The 15966-nt window shown below is 35.3% G+C and overlaps 2 protein-coding genes across 2 annotated transcripts; one reads left to right on the forward strand and one right to left on the reverse strand.

Moving 5' to 3' along the window:
• Nucleotides 1–92: 92 nt before the first annotated feature.
• LOC117632294 (protein FAR1-RELATED SEQUENCE 2-like) lies at nucleotides 93–3102 on the reverse strand. The gene is made up of 3 exons (XM_034365735.1): nucleotides 2967–3102; nucleotides 1626–2188; nucleotides 93–728 (listed from the first exon to the last, which is right to left on the reverse strand). Coding segments are annotated over exons 1-3 (759 nt in total). The 5' UTR covers nucleotides 2968–3102; the 3' UTR covers nucleotides 93–533.
• Nucleotides 3103–3322: 220 nt separating this feature from the next.
• LOC117621448 (uncharacterized CRM domain-containing protein At3g25440, chloroplastic) lies at nucleotides 3323–10101 on the forward strand. Its single transcript, XM_034351934.1, has 4 exons — nucleotides 3323–3442; nucleotides 3862–4195; nucleotides 7371–7772; nucleotides 9506–10101. Exons 1-4 carry the CDS (start codon nucleotides 3360–3362, stop codon nucleotides 9938–9940), a joined length of 1254 nt encoding a protein of 417 aa, XP_034207825.1. The 5' UTR covers nucleotides 3323–3359; the 3' UTR covers nucleotides 9941–10101.
• Nucleotides 10102–15966: the final 5865 nt, after the last annotated feature.

Genomic DNA, 15966 nt, shown 5'->3' on the forward strand with positions numbered 1-15966 from the left:
AAACAAGGCATGAGTAATGCATTAGAATACTCAGCTTTCAGAAAATCCATCACTCCAGCGACAACTAAACCAAAATCATTGACAGACCAATATCAAAATGCAAAAGTTCTATTTAGAAGGGCAAGTACAATATTTTTGATGCTATACAAAACAAACCTCATATCAAATTTCACGTGTCGTGCGCATGGCTCGATTCAACTTTCATTGGGACATTCTAATACTGCTCTATGTTATTGCATTGTTAAGCACAATTCATATGGAATGGATGGCTTAAATAAACTGTACATGGACTCAACAACTTTCCTACTGACCATTTGCTGCAGACAACAACTTATGCCAAGCAGTCCAATGAATGCCATTGACAAAAACATCCCAAGCTATATAAACTAACTAGACACCTAAAACTCCGGCGAACGACAATGTATATCGTAAGCCAACACTGAAATCAAAACAATGTCTGCAGCATTCTCCACTGCATTGCTTTGATTCTGTGTTTCACCAAAACAAAAAGTGCTTTGATCGCCATAGAAAAACTATCTGTGTTGTTGCTGTTCTTTGCCTTCGATCTCCTTCACACTCTCTACTATGTGTTGGATCTTCTTTGAAAGACTCTCATTGTGCTCTTCAATGTGCTCAAATATTAGGTCGAGATGTCTTTTATAGGTAGCAGCACGCTTTTTCTCTATGGCCAGCTGCTGAGATAGTTCCCGAATCTTGTCATGTTCATTCTGAATAAGAAGGCAAAAGGTAAATTAAAATACATAACAAGCTATTATTAGAAAAAAGATATAATATTTTGATACTCAAAACTTCAAATCGATGGCTGTTTTGAGCACAAATCACAAGGTCATTGTATACAGAATATCTAGCATTCATGAATTCAAACCGGTTTCAGAATTTTCACAAAAATAACACCTACATTTTCTGTCCATGATTTTGAGCATGAATCCATAAAAAATTCTCTGTGCAGGACGTCCATTTTTGTTAAAGTGGACGCACAACGATATTGTTAAAATGTATCAATAACATGTCGGTATGTTTTGTTGGTAACAATGATATGGACACAATAAAGAACTGGACGTCCGTTCCATAGGTGAACTAATCAATCCATTTTAATGTATGGATTAGTGACTGAAGTATGGTGGAAAAAGAACGTAACTCTTACATGTAATGTATTGGTTTGTAAACTCAACTTACTGCATAAACTTATAAATACTACGCAGAATTAATTAAATCATTCACAAACCAAGATCGTCCATACGAAGATACACAGAAGTACATTCAACCAGGAAATCTTTCCATTTCAACTACAATACCATAATAGGCTAAAATTTTGTTTCAACGATCTTGTCACAGTACTTAACAATTAGAACTGCATGGTGTTTACCAAAATACAGATATGCAGCCAGCTGTACTGTATGTTATAAGACACTGGGTAATGAAGTAATAATTACGATTAGATTCTACAAATATGGGGATATATGGGATAAGATGTATGTATCATCAATACATGTGAAAAGCTCAAATGTAAGGAACAGATTGTCATATGCTACCCATAATTTGTAACAGACATATATGCAATTTTGCCTAGCATTAATGCCCAAAAGAGAAGAACAATAACTAACCGGATATTGATCATAAATGCAATCCCTTCGACCTTTCCCAGGTGTCAAAGGATGAGTGTGCTCCTTTACAAATTTTGTTACGACCCATTTACCAGAACTTACTTTCCTCACCAAAATCATTGCCCTGCAACCGACCCTGGTCTCCGCTCTCTGCCTTACAATTTTTTCGCGCTTGTCAGGCATTCTATAACCCTCTTTGTTACATACAAGTGCACGACCAATGGCAGATCCATCACGCCGTGATCGAGAGAGTTTGCTTACACGAATTATGAATCCCACACGAGTGGCATATGCATTATAAAATGCATGTGCAGCTGCTTCGGTTTCAAACTCTTGACCCACATATGGCTCATCCGCTGGAACCACTGATACAACTGGAACTGCTTGTGGAATTATATCCTTTCCAGGAGAATCTTGATTCATTTTATCATCCTGACCCAGTTGGAATGCTCCTTCAATAGAACTTCCACCCGTCTCATTTTCATCACCTGCTCTACTAATTTCTAGCTCAGCAGAACTTCCTACCACCTCGCCACTAACATCACCATCAACCGAAAATTCCACTGCAGTAACAAGAAAATTTTCAATAATTTACCCCACAAACATGTGATGTTCAGCAGACGCAGATTTGCAAACGTCTTATTATTTGCCAGATATAATGCGGAAAGAAAATCTACACATATATCAGAATGTTCTGTTTAGATAACAACACGAACTTCAGAAAAGGACACGATAATTGTATAAGACTTGGGTTAAACCCAAATTCTTTGGTTCATAGCCAAAGAACCAAAAAGAGAAAAAAGAAATTCCCAGTCTTGTTTTCTATGTCAATTAGGCTACCTAGAATCAAATAATAAAAAAACCAACCTAACTAATTGGAAACTGAATAAGCTTTGTATAAATGGAAAGAAGTTAAGATAAAGGGTCAAAGAGATTGATAAGCGACATTTGACGATTCAATTTCTTCTTCTCTCTTCCCACATTCCCTCAGCAATCAAACAGAGCCCGAGTTCTAATTTTCCTTAATATATCCAATTTCATAAAGAAAAAACCAATTGCTAATTAAATTCTAGAGCTGTGCCTTCCATTGGTAAGAGAGTCAAAAGGCAGAACAATCCAAAGTCAAAAGCTTTTTTCACCACCATTCATATTCCCACATTTCTCAGCAACCAAACGGAAAACTAATCAAGAAAAACAATCAGAGATATATGAATCCATGCAAATTATCACATAAAACGCAAGAATTGACCAGAAAAAAACCCTAAAATAGTCACATAAAAAAAGAAAAGAAAAATTCCCCAAATTTAAAATCAAACTAAGTTCCAACGGTAAGAGACTTACTGAAAATTCGTGACGACCCTTTTGTTAGATGATCATGGAGGACATGGAAACACTTTGTTTTTGGGTCTCGACGCCACAGAGAGAGACAGAGAGAGAGAGAGAGAGAGAGAGGCAAGGGTTCAGGTTGTAAATATGAGGACTCAAGTTCATTTGACGTGTCAAAAGAACATTGGATACGGAAAGATAAAAAAGTCAACATTTGGCGTTAAGATGCTGATGTTTGGACACGTGGTTTATTGGGTGGACCTGGGCTTGTGGAATCGCAGCTCGTATTATAAACCGCCGGTCCATAGCGGTTTGAATCCGGTCTAGTTCTCGACCGTGCAGTCTTATTTCTTTGCTCTCTCTCTCTCTCTCTCTCTCTCTCTCTCTCCCTGAAAATTTGTCAGTAAAATGGCAAGAGCTGTGTTTGGTATTGCTGTTCGTAGAGCTTCTTCGATTCTCAAATCGTCACCTTCCAAACCTCTCTTCCTAAGGTACTCTCTCTCTCTCTCTCTCTCTCTCTCTCTGCATCATATGTTTGTTTGGTTTTTTTCTGCTATCTAAGAATCAATTTTCTCTGCATCCAAACTCTTTGCTCCACACAACCCATCGAACCCCTTAATTGGTTTATAAGCAAATAACTTTTCGTCCTACTAAACTCTTTAAAACTGAAACCTATATGGATTCTCAAGAATGCAAGTCCTATCCAGCCAAATACTTAACTCACTGAGCCCCCGTTGATGGGTTCTTTAGATAATGATTTTTTTACTGTGGAAAATCTGTATGGAATGGGGTTATAGGAAATGGAGTAGTGAGAATGAGGAAATAATTGGCTATTTTGATCACTAGGTCACTCACTTAAAGATTAGCATTGCGTTTTCACGACGTTCTTGCCACATTTTCTCTCTTCCAGGTCAGGTTTTCCAACCCAAGAACCAATTTTCTTTCCACCCGAACACTTGCCTCTGCCAAAACCACCAAACTCATCATGGGTTTTCAGAAACTTGAGCCATGGAACGGTGAATTTGGTTATATCACAAGGGAAACCCAAGTTCGAGATGCACGAGATCGATCCTCCGAAAAAGGAGAAGTGGAAGACCAAGAAGAGGTTTAAGCTACAGAGAATGAGAGAGAAGCAGGAGAGAAAAGCGGCCAATAGGAAGGACCCACGTCGGCTCGGCATCAAGAGGAAGAAAAGGCAGAAGTTTGCCACTGCTGAGGAGAGGATCAAGTACAAGCTTGAAAAGGTGAGCTAAATCAACTCTTCTTTCCTATGGATGCAACCACGTCGTTGGCTTTATGATCATGATCCAAAGAGGAAGAGCTATTGTATGGATAGAAAGCTTTAATGATCTTAAGTGTTAGTCCACTTCCTAGAACCTAGCAAGCATAAATTTCATGTTTTCCCCATGGAAAGTTCGAAAAAGAGGCTAAGAAGTTGTCGCAGGTAAATAGTGTTCAGATTCCTATCAAGTCTAGCGTTGACCATCCTTAATCATTGGCTAGATGAGGTTCATGCTGTGACACTTGAGACATATTGACCGTGCTATTGATCTAGTCCCTTGATCTTAGTTTCCTAATTTTTCATATTATAGGATAAAGATGAATCCTAAGGAGCATTGCAAGTTGAATAAGCTAGTAGAAGGTCTTTTTTAGATAGGGTTCCTATTGGTCATAGTTTTAGTACTTGTGCTGTTTCTGCTTTGAAAGTTTTGGTGGATGTGGGTAAAATTAGTGTCAATAAAATAGAGGACAGTCAACTATAGGTTTCCCATTCACCACTCGGCCATTCATAGGCTTGAGAACATCAGAAATAGTGGTAGGTTCTAGTTCGTTCTCCAAGGTGGATTTTAGTAGTGTATATCAGCAAATCAGGATTCGACTTGGAAATGAGTTGGAACGTTGCCTTTGGTTTGTATAGTGTATGTTTACGAGGCTTATAACATGTCTTACGTCCGTGTATAGCTAGATAAGTTTGTGGAATGTTTTATCATGTTCAGATTTATAAAATTCTAAAGAACTCTTAGTATTAGGTAACATTTTTAATAATTCCGTTACACCAAAAAGAAAAATGTTTAAAAAACACTTCAGATTTTCTTGATTCGGAAAGTTAAGGAAACTGGTATCAACGTTACGAAATGCTCTTTCTGCAGACCCAGTGCTTTCCTTAGTGCACAATGACTTGCAACAAACTCTAAAATAAGGTCAATACTATTAGGGATTGGCCTTAATAAGGCTAGTCTTTAGGTTTGTAGTGTCCATGATCCACTTTCTGAAACTTTCTTTAAAAAATATGAAAATCTTAGTGTATGAAATTGAAGTTTATGGAGTGCTTATGCATATAAGACTAATTTGGGACTGAACTGGAAAAAAGAAAAGAAAAGAGAAATAAGAATACCATGTTCAGAACCAAGCTAACTTTCTAGTATATTTTTGGGAAGGAAAAACATTTGTTAACAAACTTTTATTAGTGGTCGGGATTTCAGTTTGATTGTTTAGTATTAAAAAGGTGATAACTCCCAAGGGACAACCATAGCAAAAGTTTGACTCTCACCCTTCCTCACCCTCCCCTGAATTTGTTTTTTATTTTATTTAAAGAAGTTTATTTTAAAACAAATTGTGTCAGGGAAGATGCTAGTGTTTATGAATCCTCTCATTATAGCCGCTCTGTTCTTCAAAGATAGATATTTTGTGCTTTTTTTACTAGGAAGCTATCTCCTTGCCTTCGTTGGGGGACTTGAACAATCATGTTTAGATAATGTAATTGTACCTTTTCTAACAATGACCTGTGATCAACTTCTTTTTATTATATTGTTATTTTTTGCTTTGTTCTATTATCATGTTGGATTTCTTTCCCTTTTTTTTCCCTCCCGATTTCACAAGACCTCATACATTTTCCTCCTTATATTAAGTTCCGTTTCACTGTCATTGGTTTCTTATGGTTGGTAGGGTTGAAGTCATTTAAACACTTCTAAACCAAATATCAATACTTTCAAACACAAATACTGTCCCTCCTATCCTGCTTGTTTTGTCATTCCTTTTAAAAATCTCTTTTGATAGCACTACGCTTCTGAAGATTATAATTTATTGGCTTTTTATCACAAATGGTCCCTGAGGTTTGCGAAATTATCACCTTAAGGTTACCCTCCACACATCAAAATGGTCCCTGCCGTTAACTTCCGTCAAATATTCTGTTAAATTGTGGATGTGGCACATGTGGGGAGCCCACACATCCAATGGTTTAGAGCCACGTAGCTTTAAATATAATATAATATTTTTTAAATATTTTTAAAACTTAAAATCCATTTAAAAATTTTCAAAAAACTCAAGTCTTTTTATAAATAAAAAATATTAAAACAAAAAAAAAACAAAAACAAAAAAAACAAAAAGACCTACACCATTCCCTCTATGTTCTCCCTCTTCCAGTGCCAACCCCCCCTTGCAGACCCACTCCTCTCTCCTTCCTCTTCCTCCCTTCTCTCTCTCTCTCTCTCCCTTTCCCAGCACCTCACAACACCATTCCTTGCACCACAACTAGTCATTTTTTGTCCTTAAAAATTGGATTTTTCTTTCGAAACTCCAATCTTATGGATCCTGCAAACCTAGATAATTGTCTCCTTAATTACTTGTTGCTGTTAACAAACTGTCACAGCCACCTGGGTCTTCTCCAAATCCCCTGATAAAAAAACTCTTGCAACTTTCAGACAGTCAAGACTTGGGTTGGTATTCTTCTACTTGTAGAAAACATATACCTTTTTCTTATTCTTCTTCTTCTTCTTCCTCTAAAGTTGAAAGTTTCAAACCCTTTGGAAGTGTGTCGGTTTATAGGCACAGCAGGGACTTCAAAGAAAGAGGAGGAATTTAAGGCCATTATGAGAGAGAGAGAGAGAGAGAGAGAGAGAGAGAGAGAGAGAGAGAGAACTCAGGGAGAGGGAAGAGAGAAAGAGAAGGGAGGAAGAGGAGGGAGAGAGAGGCGAAGAGTGGGTCTGCCAGGGGGAGGGAGGAAGGTGCTGGCAGAGGGAGAACGCAGAAGGGATGGTACAGGTCTTTTTTGTGTTTTTTTTAGTTTTCATATTTTTTACTTATAAAAGACTTAAGTTTCTTTTAATATTTTTTTTTATGGATTTTAAGTTTTAAAAATATTTAAAGTATATTATATTTAAAGCCACGTGGCTCTATACCATTGGATGTGTGGGCTCCCCACATGTGCCACGTCAGCAATTTAACAGAATATTTGACGGAAGCTAACAGCAGGGACCATTTTGATGTGTGGAAGGTAACCTTAAGGACCATTAGTGTCATAAAAAAACGTTAGGGATGAAAGGTGATAATTTCGCAAACCTCAGGGACCATTTGTGATTAAAAAAAAAGCCTAATTTATTATCCCAGTCTTTGCTTTTCTTGACTTTGTTTACTGTTCAGGCTAGAATAAAGGAAGCTTTGCTGATTGAAAGACTTAAGAGGTATGAAGTTCCAAAAGTTCAGGGTCCTGAAGTAAAACCAGATGACTTGACAGGTGAGGAGCGGTTTTATATGAAGAAAATGGCCCAAAAGAAGTCTAATTATGCACCAATTGGCAAACGAGGAATTTTCGGAGGTGTTATTCTTAACATGCATATGCATTGGAAGAAACATGAAACCGTCAAGGTGATTTGCAAGCCGTGTAAACCTGGACAAGTACATGAATATGCCCAGGAAATTGCCAGACTGAGTGGTGGGATCCCAATTCAAATAGTTGGAGATGACACCATAGTATTTTATCGAGGAAAGAACTATGTGCAGCCAAAAGTTATGTCACCTGTAAATACTTTGTCCAAGAAAAAGGTGAGTTTTCAAGCTTCCTCTATTCAAATGATGCATATGTCTCTCTTCTTTCTCATTTTTATAACTGTGTACAATTTGAACTCAAATTTATTGCATTTTCCATTTGAGTTTGAAATGTGAGGAGAAGCACTTATGTAACTAGATATTGCACTGGCACCTCTTCCAATCTTTCCTTCCTGGCCCCTTCTTTACGTACATATGCTGAGATTGCACTCTCTCAAAATATACGTGACATGTTAGTTCTTTGGATCATGCAACATCTTAGAATATAAAATAATTGTTGGCTTCACATCATAACAATTTCTGTTTTGGGGAACATTGAAAAACCAACCAAATTTAACATGATTTTGATTCCCTGGAATTGCAACCTGATACGTGAGGGGGAGTGTTTTATTGCCTCAGTTCTTGGGTTTGTCATTTTATTTGTTCATCAAATGGATGTGGATGTGATATCCACGCTTGAGACAACATAAACATTAAATTATTTGTATAAAACTTCTTAGCTATAAGTGAAAATTAGCATGCATACTTTGATACTTCTTGTGCCTTCTCTCACAATTCACTGTGAGGTCTCATGTGTTGTATTCTAAGATTTCCACTGTATGTTATTGCTTCTGGTCAGCTCTCTTTAGTAGTATTGTGTGTCCCTTTAAACATGGATGCCATCAATAATGTGGTGATGTGGGTCTTAAAGAAGTATTGTGAGGTTCCTCACATAATTTGTCTAATGACTGACACTACCTTGGCTTATTTATGGTGAAGACAACATTTTTTTCAATAACTTTTCCTCAAATCAATAGAAACTCTTTATTATTTTGTGTGGTGATAAAACATTTGCCACTAAGAAATTTATGGCAGTCATATTCACATCATTTTGGTCAACGGCCTGGCCTGCTGATTGCCCTGACTTCCAGATGAAGTTTCTGATCTAGTGTGAACCAACTTCAAAGACACATTACAGTCCAACTCCTCTGTCCAGCTAATCTGTGTTGATGCTCCAGACAAAATGTTTTTCTCAAAAGTGATGAAAATTCATGAGCATTTTGATGCATTCGTGTTGTCTTCCTGATGTTTGACTGATGCTGAAGATTAGCTCAGACTATTCTATCCTTGATCTCTGATGGTTTAACCCACCCAACCATAAATCATTTCACTGAGCCCATTTTGAATCCTTTCAGCTGCATAGTTGTAAATGAGTTTGTAGCACTAGGATGAAAATTGAGTAGTAAGTATTTTGAAGTCCATGAAATTCAACTTTAATGACAAGGATAAATATTGAAGATTTGGTTAGAAAAATACCTTATTTATACTTTAAAAAAATGAGTGTGTTACTGCAAAAATCTTAGGCCTAGTATTGAAGCCGGAACTTCCAGATGGAGGCAATGCCATGCAATTTGCATTATCCGTCCGTATATGTAGTTTCTTGAATTTGTTTCCCTTTGATTGTTTGGAGTGTGTTTGTTAGGAAGACTGGAAAACTTGATTTTGTGGTACTTCAATGCAAAAATTATCCTTGAATAAAGAAAATGGTACGTATTAATCTGTTCAGAAGCGTTGATGAGCAGAGGGTTCTTGGGGTACATCTATTTTTTTATTTATTTATTTATTTTGTCATAGATTATATCTTTGGTGAATTGCTGCTGTAATGCAGGCTGACACTTTTTTTTGTTTTTTTTTGTTTTGGGTCGAAAGTGGTGGTCTCACGCTACTGAGTTTGTTTCCCCTGTTTACAGGCACTGGAAAAGTTTAAGTACGAGCAATCTCTCGAGTCTGTGCGGCACTTCATTGCTATTGCAGAGAAAGAATTGGAGCTCTACTACAGGCATATTGCACTTTACGGTGACCCAAATGACAGAAATCCCTTGTCAATCTTGGATAGTCCAACAGAAGAGACCAAGGAATCAGGGAACCTTAAAATACTTGGAAAGCAAAAACTAGATTCCACTAGTGATTTCTTTTCCGCGGCTCTCTCAGGGACAGAAGCAGATTCTTCAAACTCTGAGCTATCAGAAACTGATGGTTCTGAACATGACAACTTATCACTAAGTGAATCAGATTCTGAAGATGACAAGATATATAGTTCTGATGATGAAGCAAGCACCTCGAAGACGCAACTGTTTGATTTTAAGCATGGGAGATTGGAACGTAGACGAGAAAATTTGATATGAATCTTTATTTTATCCTTTTTATTTTATTTTCTCCTCATCTTTGGAGCACTAAGGTAAGGTACCTGGTACCCTTTGGCTTGTCCTCTTCCTCTTTTGTATATATTGAAAGATAAAGATGTATAATGAAAGACTTTTTCTTATTTTTCTTATTATTTTTTTCATTGGTGGAAGAAGTATATTTGATAGGTAAGGATGGGAATTATTGCTAATGGGCGTGCGAAAAGCAGTGATGTTTGGTATGGTTGTTAAGCATCAGAGATGTTTCAATTTTTTTAATTTTTTAATTTTTTTTTGGTCATAGAGATGTTTCAATTTAAGCAGATTTTATTCTCGAAATGTCATTTAACTTTTCCCACTTTAGCCAGTTTTTATCCAAAGCCATTGATTAAAAGACAAGTTACCTATTTCTCATACGATTCCTACAACAACTTAGGGTTCGTTTGATAGCCATTTCAATTTTCGGTTGTTAGATGTTAGTTTTCATTTTTCATTTTTAAAAAAAAAAAGTTTGGTAGCTAATTTCAGTTTTCAAAAAAACTGAAAACTGAACAAAAATTTTTTGGCAATTTATTTCAATTTTATGTGGAATTTGGAAATGCAATTTTTTGAGATCATAAAATGAAAGTGCATGTTACAAAAAGTTCGTGGTATTTTTCAGTGAATTTTTTTGAATTAGGCTGGATTATTTTTATGAATTTTGGATCTGTAGGTCCCAACACTTGGACTGAATTTGTGGCCGAACGCAAGAATTGAGCGTATGGGTTTAAGTCGGGAGGTCCTAAATACCGATTTCTGGTAATTGTAGTGCATTTCATGTGTGGTGATGTAAAATTAATGAATGAAAAAGGAGAGCCAAAAAAAATTAAAAAACTTAAAAACACTTTCAAATTATTTTTAAAAATCAGGGTGATTTTGAAAACTGAAAATATATATATATATATATATATATATATATATATGTTATGAAACATGTTTTCAGTTTTCACATCAAACAACCAGTTAATTGTTCTTTTTTAGAGAGCACATCCACGAATTCAAGAACACACTGTTTTTACAACCCAAATATGCATAATGCATGCATATAATATACTTTCTACTTATAATTTGCTTCAACCTTAGAATACCAGTTTCAAGCCGCATTGAATTGAAAAGTAATACCACGAGCTATTCACCAAATCCATGTCCAGCACATGCCAAAGTGGTGCACATCATGCCCACCTTTTTGTATTTGGACTCTCATATGGCAGTGTATGCTTTTGCTTGGTAATGAAAATTTTCATTTCCTTTGACCAAAAAAAAAAAACGCAACTAGTACTAATCTAATGTCCTCTATTTATTTTTCTTTATTGTTTATTTATTTTTTATAATAATAGGGCAATATGAGTTGTGAAAAAGTTAGCTACATTAACACCCCTGAGGTTTTTCATTTTTTTTCCAAAATCCCTTAAGGTTTCAGAAATTACATGAACAACAACTGAAGTTTCAAAAGATTTTCATAAAACCCTTTTATGTTGATTATATATATATATAAATCTCCAAATACAAAAATTAGCCTTTAAAATTAAACTGCATGGTTAAATTTATCATTTACATATTTTTTTAATTATAAAATAATTAATTTTTGGACGAACAATCAATGAAAATAAGTTTTGTAGGAAGTGTTCGTGTAACTTGTGAAACCTCAATAGTTTGTGAAAACACCAAAAACTTAAAAGGGTATTAATGTAAATAAAATGAATTAAAAAAAAGTATATGCGTGTGCCATGTGATGTACTACGTACTTCCCTCAGCGCATCATGTGCCTAGGAAAATCCAACCACAATAGACAACACGAAATCATCAAAACTTAAAGATATGACATTGTTTTGTTCAAACTCCTTTTGTCGTTCTTTGTGTGAAACCATGAACTGACTCACTTACGCCGTAACTGTTGGCTGAGAGTTCGTGCTGAAATAATCTATGTGCACAAATTATAAAATAAATAATAATAAAAAATCTTTACTTTATGTATAAAATTAAAACTCAGAGACTTGTAGAACGAATTAAAACTTCTGCTAGTTTCTCGTTAAAAATGTGCTAATATATTAAGAATAAAATAGGTTAATTACATAAATAGTCTTGAGGTTAAACTTATTTTTATTAGAGATCCCATACTTCTGGAATTTCATAAAGATCAATGAGAAATAAAAATGGATGAGGGTATCAACATTAGATAGACGTTGAACTAGATGATTTTAACATTAATCTTTTTATTTATTTTTAAACGTAGTTTCTAATCTATGGATCCTGAGCCTTTATATTTAGAGGCTGTGTTTTTTGCTAAAATATGAAATTTAATATGAGAATATTTGTTTGTGGGAATAATTTGTATATTTCTCTCCTTATAGGAGGTTGGAGCCTTAGTGGCTAAGTAAATAATAAATCTATATTTCTATTTACAGTGCAAATACATTTATAATGGGAATCCTTGGTGTGTAAGAAAAGAAAGTCAATGGTCAACAAATCACGGCAACACTTCTCCTCACGTTGTTGCATATATGTAGCTAAAGCCCACTGATCTAGTGAATTGTGTAATTGATCCTCAAACTTCTGTACAGAGGTGAATTTCTTCCTTTTTCAAGTTGCTCTAATTCTGCTCTTCATTGCGTATCTCCCCCTCAAGCATAGAATTGGATATTGGGTCATGGAAGAACATCTCAAATTCTAGAAAGGTCACATCCAAAATGACATAGGTACGTGGGGTAGGAGGGTGATAACGACGGTAGCCTTTTTGATGAGTTACATAACCCACAAAAACACAACGAAGCGCACAGGGATCAAGTTTGCTACGTTGATTTTTGTGAAAATGAACGAAGCCTGTGTTGCGCAAGTACTTGTAAGAGAGTTTTAAAGTTCAATACATCAGATGGCATGCGGCTAGCTGTTTCAAGAAGATGTCGATTCTTTCGTTCAGCAACACCATTTTGTTGTGGTGACTGATGACAAGTCGTCTCATGGATAATTCCATGTTATTGGAAGTAAGTTTGAAAGTCATTATTGACAAATTCTCCACCATTGTTTAAGCAAAGAATCAGTATTTGAGCATTGAACTGAGTTTTTATTTGTATTGTGGAAGAATTTAAATCTGGGAAACATTTTTTTTTAAAAAAAAAAAATTCTTCAGCAAATAAAGCCATGTCATATGTGTACAATCATCTACGAATGTGACAAACCACTAAACGCCAGAAGGCACAGTGATAGGTGAAGGTCCCCAGACTTCAGAGTGAATTAACGTAAACAGAGTAGTACACTTCCTCGTACTCAACGAATAGGGCACAAGACGACTCTTGGCCAAAATACAAGTATCACATTTGAAGTCAGAGTTCTTGAAACCTGAGAATAAATATGGTATAAGATGCTTCTGATAAGTAAAGATGGATGTCCCAATCGACGGTACAATAACCAAATTTGCTTTTGTTTGGTATCAGAGGGATACGTCACACTATTAGCCATGACAGGGCTAAAGTTATCTACATAATAGAGCCCTCCTCTCTTAGTACTACGACCAAGAATTTTCTTAGTGTAAATATCCTGAAGTAAACAAAAATCGAGTAAATGAGTACACAACAATTCAATTGTTCAGTAATCTGACTAGTAGACATCAATTTATTGGATAAAGATGAAACAAATAAAGTATTAGACATTGAGAGAGGATGTGAGGGCAACAGTGCTAGCCCTTATCACAAGATAAGTAACTCTATTGGCGTTAATAGTACAAGTTCGTCGGGGTTAGGTAGTATTCAGAAAATCATAAAGATCAAACGTCATATGATTAGTTGCACCAGAATCAATTATCCAGCTCGTGGAATCACTCTTATTCGAATTATGGAATCCATAACCAGTACCATTACTAGCCGTATCACATTGTGTTTCGATCTTGGAGAGTAGCCCACCAATCGGGGTAGCCATGCAATTTAAAACAAGTCTCACCACAATATGCGCAATCTCGTCCATGTGTCGGGGTCGTTAGTCGGGAAGTTATAATATGTGCAATGAAAGATGCATATGATATAGGTTTAGTAGGAATCTAGATCGAGATTTGAGCTTAAGTCGGGGTTGGAGTCAAAGTCGAAGTCGGGATCTGAGACTGAATCATAGACAGATTCGGGGTTGTGGTAGTCATCTGAGTCGGGGTCGGGGTCGTCGTCGTAGTCGGGATCAAGGTAGTTAAAATAGGATCCTGATTTAGGATCAGATTCAAGATCATTAAAATAGGATCCTGATTTAGGATTGGGGGTGGGGTTGAAGTTTGTATTTGTATGAGCTGAGCCACTTGGCCCAAATAGGTGTAAAAGTAGTAATTAAGTGGAAGTTGGGTTCCTTTCAGAGTGATTTTGGATAGGCCAATAATCACTTTTGTGAAAAATCACTTCTACATATAAGTGATTTTATGGAGAAGCACATGGTAGGTTCTTCCCCATAGAATCGCTCTCGTTATACCCTAGCCCCCTCTCTCCAAAAAAAACTCATAGAGCCGTTTTCACTTTGAGGAGGGAGGAAGCCATTGTTTTTCTAAGTGATTTTATGGAGAAGCACATGCTATACATGTGCTTTTGTGATAATTTTAATATGGGGAAGGGCTTCATAAAATATTTTATGTTAAAGATTGATTAAGTACTTCTAATTTCAGCCATTGGATCACATGTATGGTACATTTTGACCCATAAACACATCAAATGGATGATTGAGATTAGATTATTATTTATTTATGATTTATGTTGAAGACATAATTATATAGAAGTTTGAGAACCATATAATTTAGAAATAAACTAAAAAGTTCAACTAAAAACACAAGCATAATATGAAAATCCTAAAAAGATTAACGGAACATTCAAACTCATATACCAACTACCCTTTGGTTTAGTCTAGTGATATTTTTCTTCACTTAATTAAAGGAGGTCTGAGGTTCTCTAATGGTTGACGACGACGATATATATATTTGTGATGAGTTCGATACCTAATTAGTTATGGCTAAGCTTTCATTATAGTGGTGGTGTAGCCTTGTTGTAGGAGTATTAGTCCGTTCTAAAACATATCAAATACATATCCTATTGTTCTTAAACAAAAACTCAAAGTCATTTATCTTACTATCATTGTATTCTAAAAAGTATCAAACCGTAAATCAAACCTGTATTCTATTTAAGATTTATTAAAAGTGAAACCAAATAAGATTATAAGTCCACTTATCCAAGGACAAATAAACTAAACAAAAGCGGAAAATGCTTCAAAAGATTAAGAAAGAAGGGGTGGATAGTACTTATACTTCAACACCCAAACTTGACCATGACACCACACTTCCCCCCGGCCCCCTACAACAAATACAATAATATGATCCACTTGCGGTAAGAAACGTAACAGATAAACCTATTTCCATCTCACAAATCCCGCACAAAAAAAAATCTTAAATCCCAAATAAAATTAACCATAAACAAAACCTATATCAATCTCACAAATCCCACAAAAGTCTTAAAAATCAAAATTAAATACCCATAAATACGTTAACAAAAAGGGACATTAGTGAATTGAGCAATTAATTAATGAAAAAGGATGTTTTTTACTTTTTTTTCCCCCCCTCCTTTGTTGGGCTCGGTATCCCAAGTGGGCCCCATAAAGGTAGTTGGGTTAATTTCACCTATAATATATTTTTTTTGAAGACTGAAAAAAAGATTATAGATTTATATAATAGTGAAAATATTTAGAATATTCCCCCAAAAAAAAATTTCTGTTATTAATTAATGAAAATATTAAGAGTTAAAAATATTAATTAAAAAAATCATATAATTATTTTACATTTTTACATATTAAAAATATTTAATGAAAAATAAAATTAAAACATAGGTCTTATTTTTATGTAACAGGACTAGATTCATTTTAACTTTCTTAAAAATAAAAAAATAAGAAAAAACAAAAAAAAAACAAGTACACGTGTGCCAATAAATTAGTAAATTATTTGGAAAAAAATTTATTTTTCTTACAATCCTTTCTTT

Source organism: Prunus dulcis, chromosome 1 (assembly GCF_902201215.1).
Source record: "Prunus dulcis chromosome 1, ALMONDv2, whole genome shotgun sequence".
Lineage (NCBI taxonomy): Eukaryota > Viridiplantae > Streptophyta > Magnoliopsida > Rosales > Rosaceae > Prunus > Prunus dulcis.

Bases quoted from the DNA above. Each gene is read 5' to 3' on its own strand.
- LOC117632294 (XM_034365735.1), bottom strand. The intron at 729-1,625 runs GTTAGTTATTGT...CTTCTTATTCAG, and splicing joins GCATTTATGATCAATATCCG to AATGAACATGACAAGATTCG.
- LOC117621448 (XM_034351934.1), top strand. From the start codon at position 3,360: ATGGCAAGAGCTGTGTTTGGTATTGCTGTTCGTAGAGCTTCTTCGATT. The intron at 4,196-7,370 runs GTGAGCTAAATC...TTTACTGTTCAG, and splicing joins TCAAGTACAAGCTTGAAAAG to GCTAGAATAAAGGAAGCTTT. The intron at 7,773-9,505 runs GTGAGTTTTCAA...CCCTGTTTACAG, and splicing joins ATACTTTGTCCAAGAAAAAG to GCACTGGAAAAGTTTAAGTA.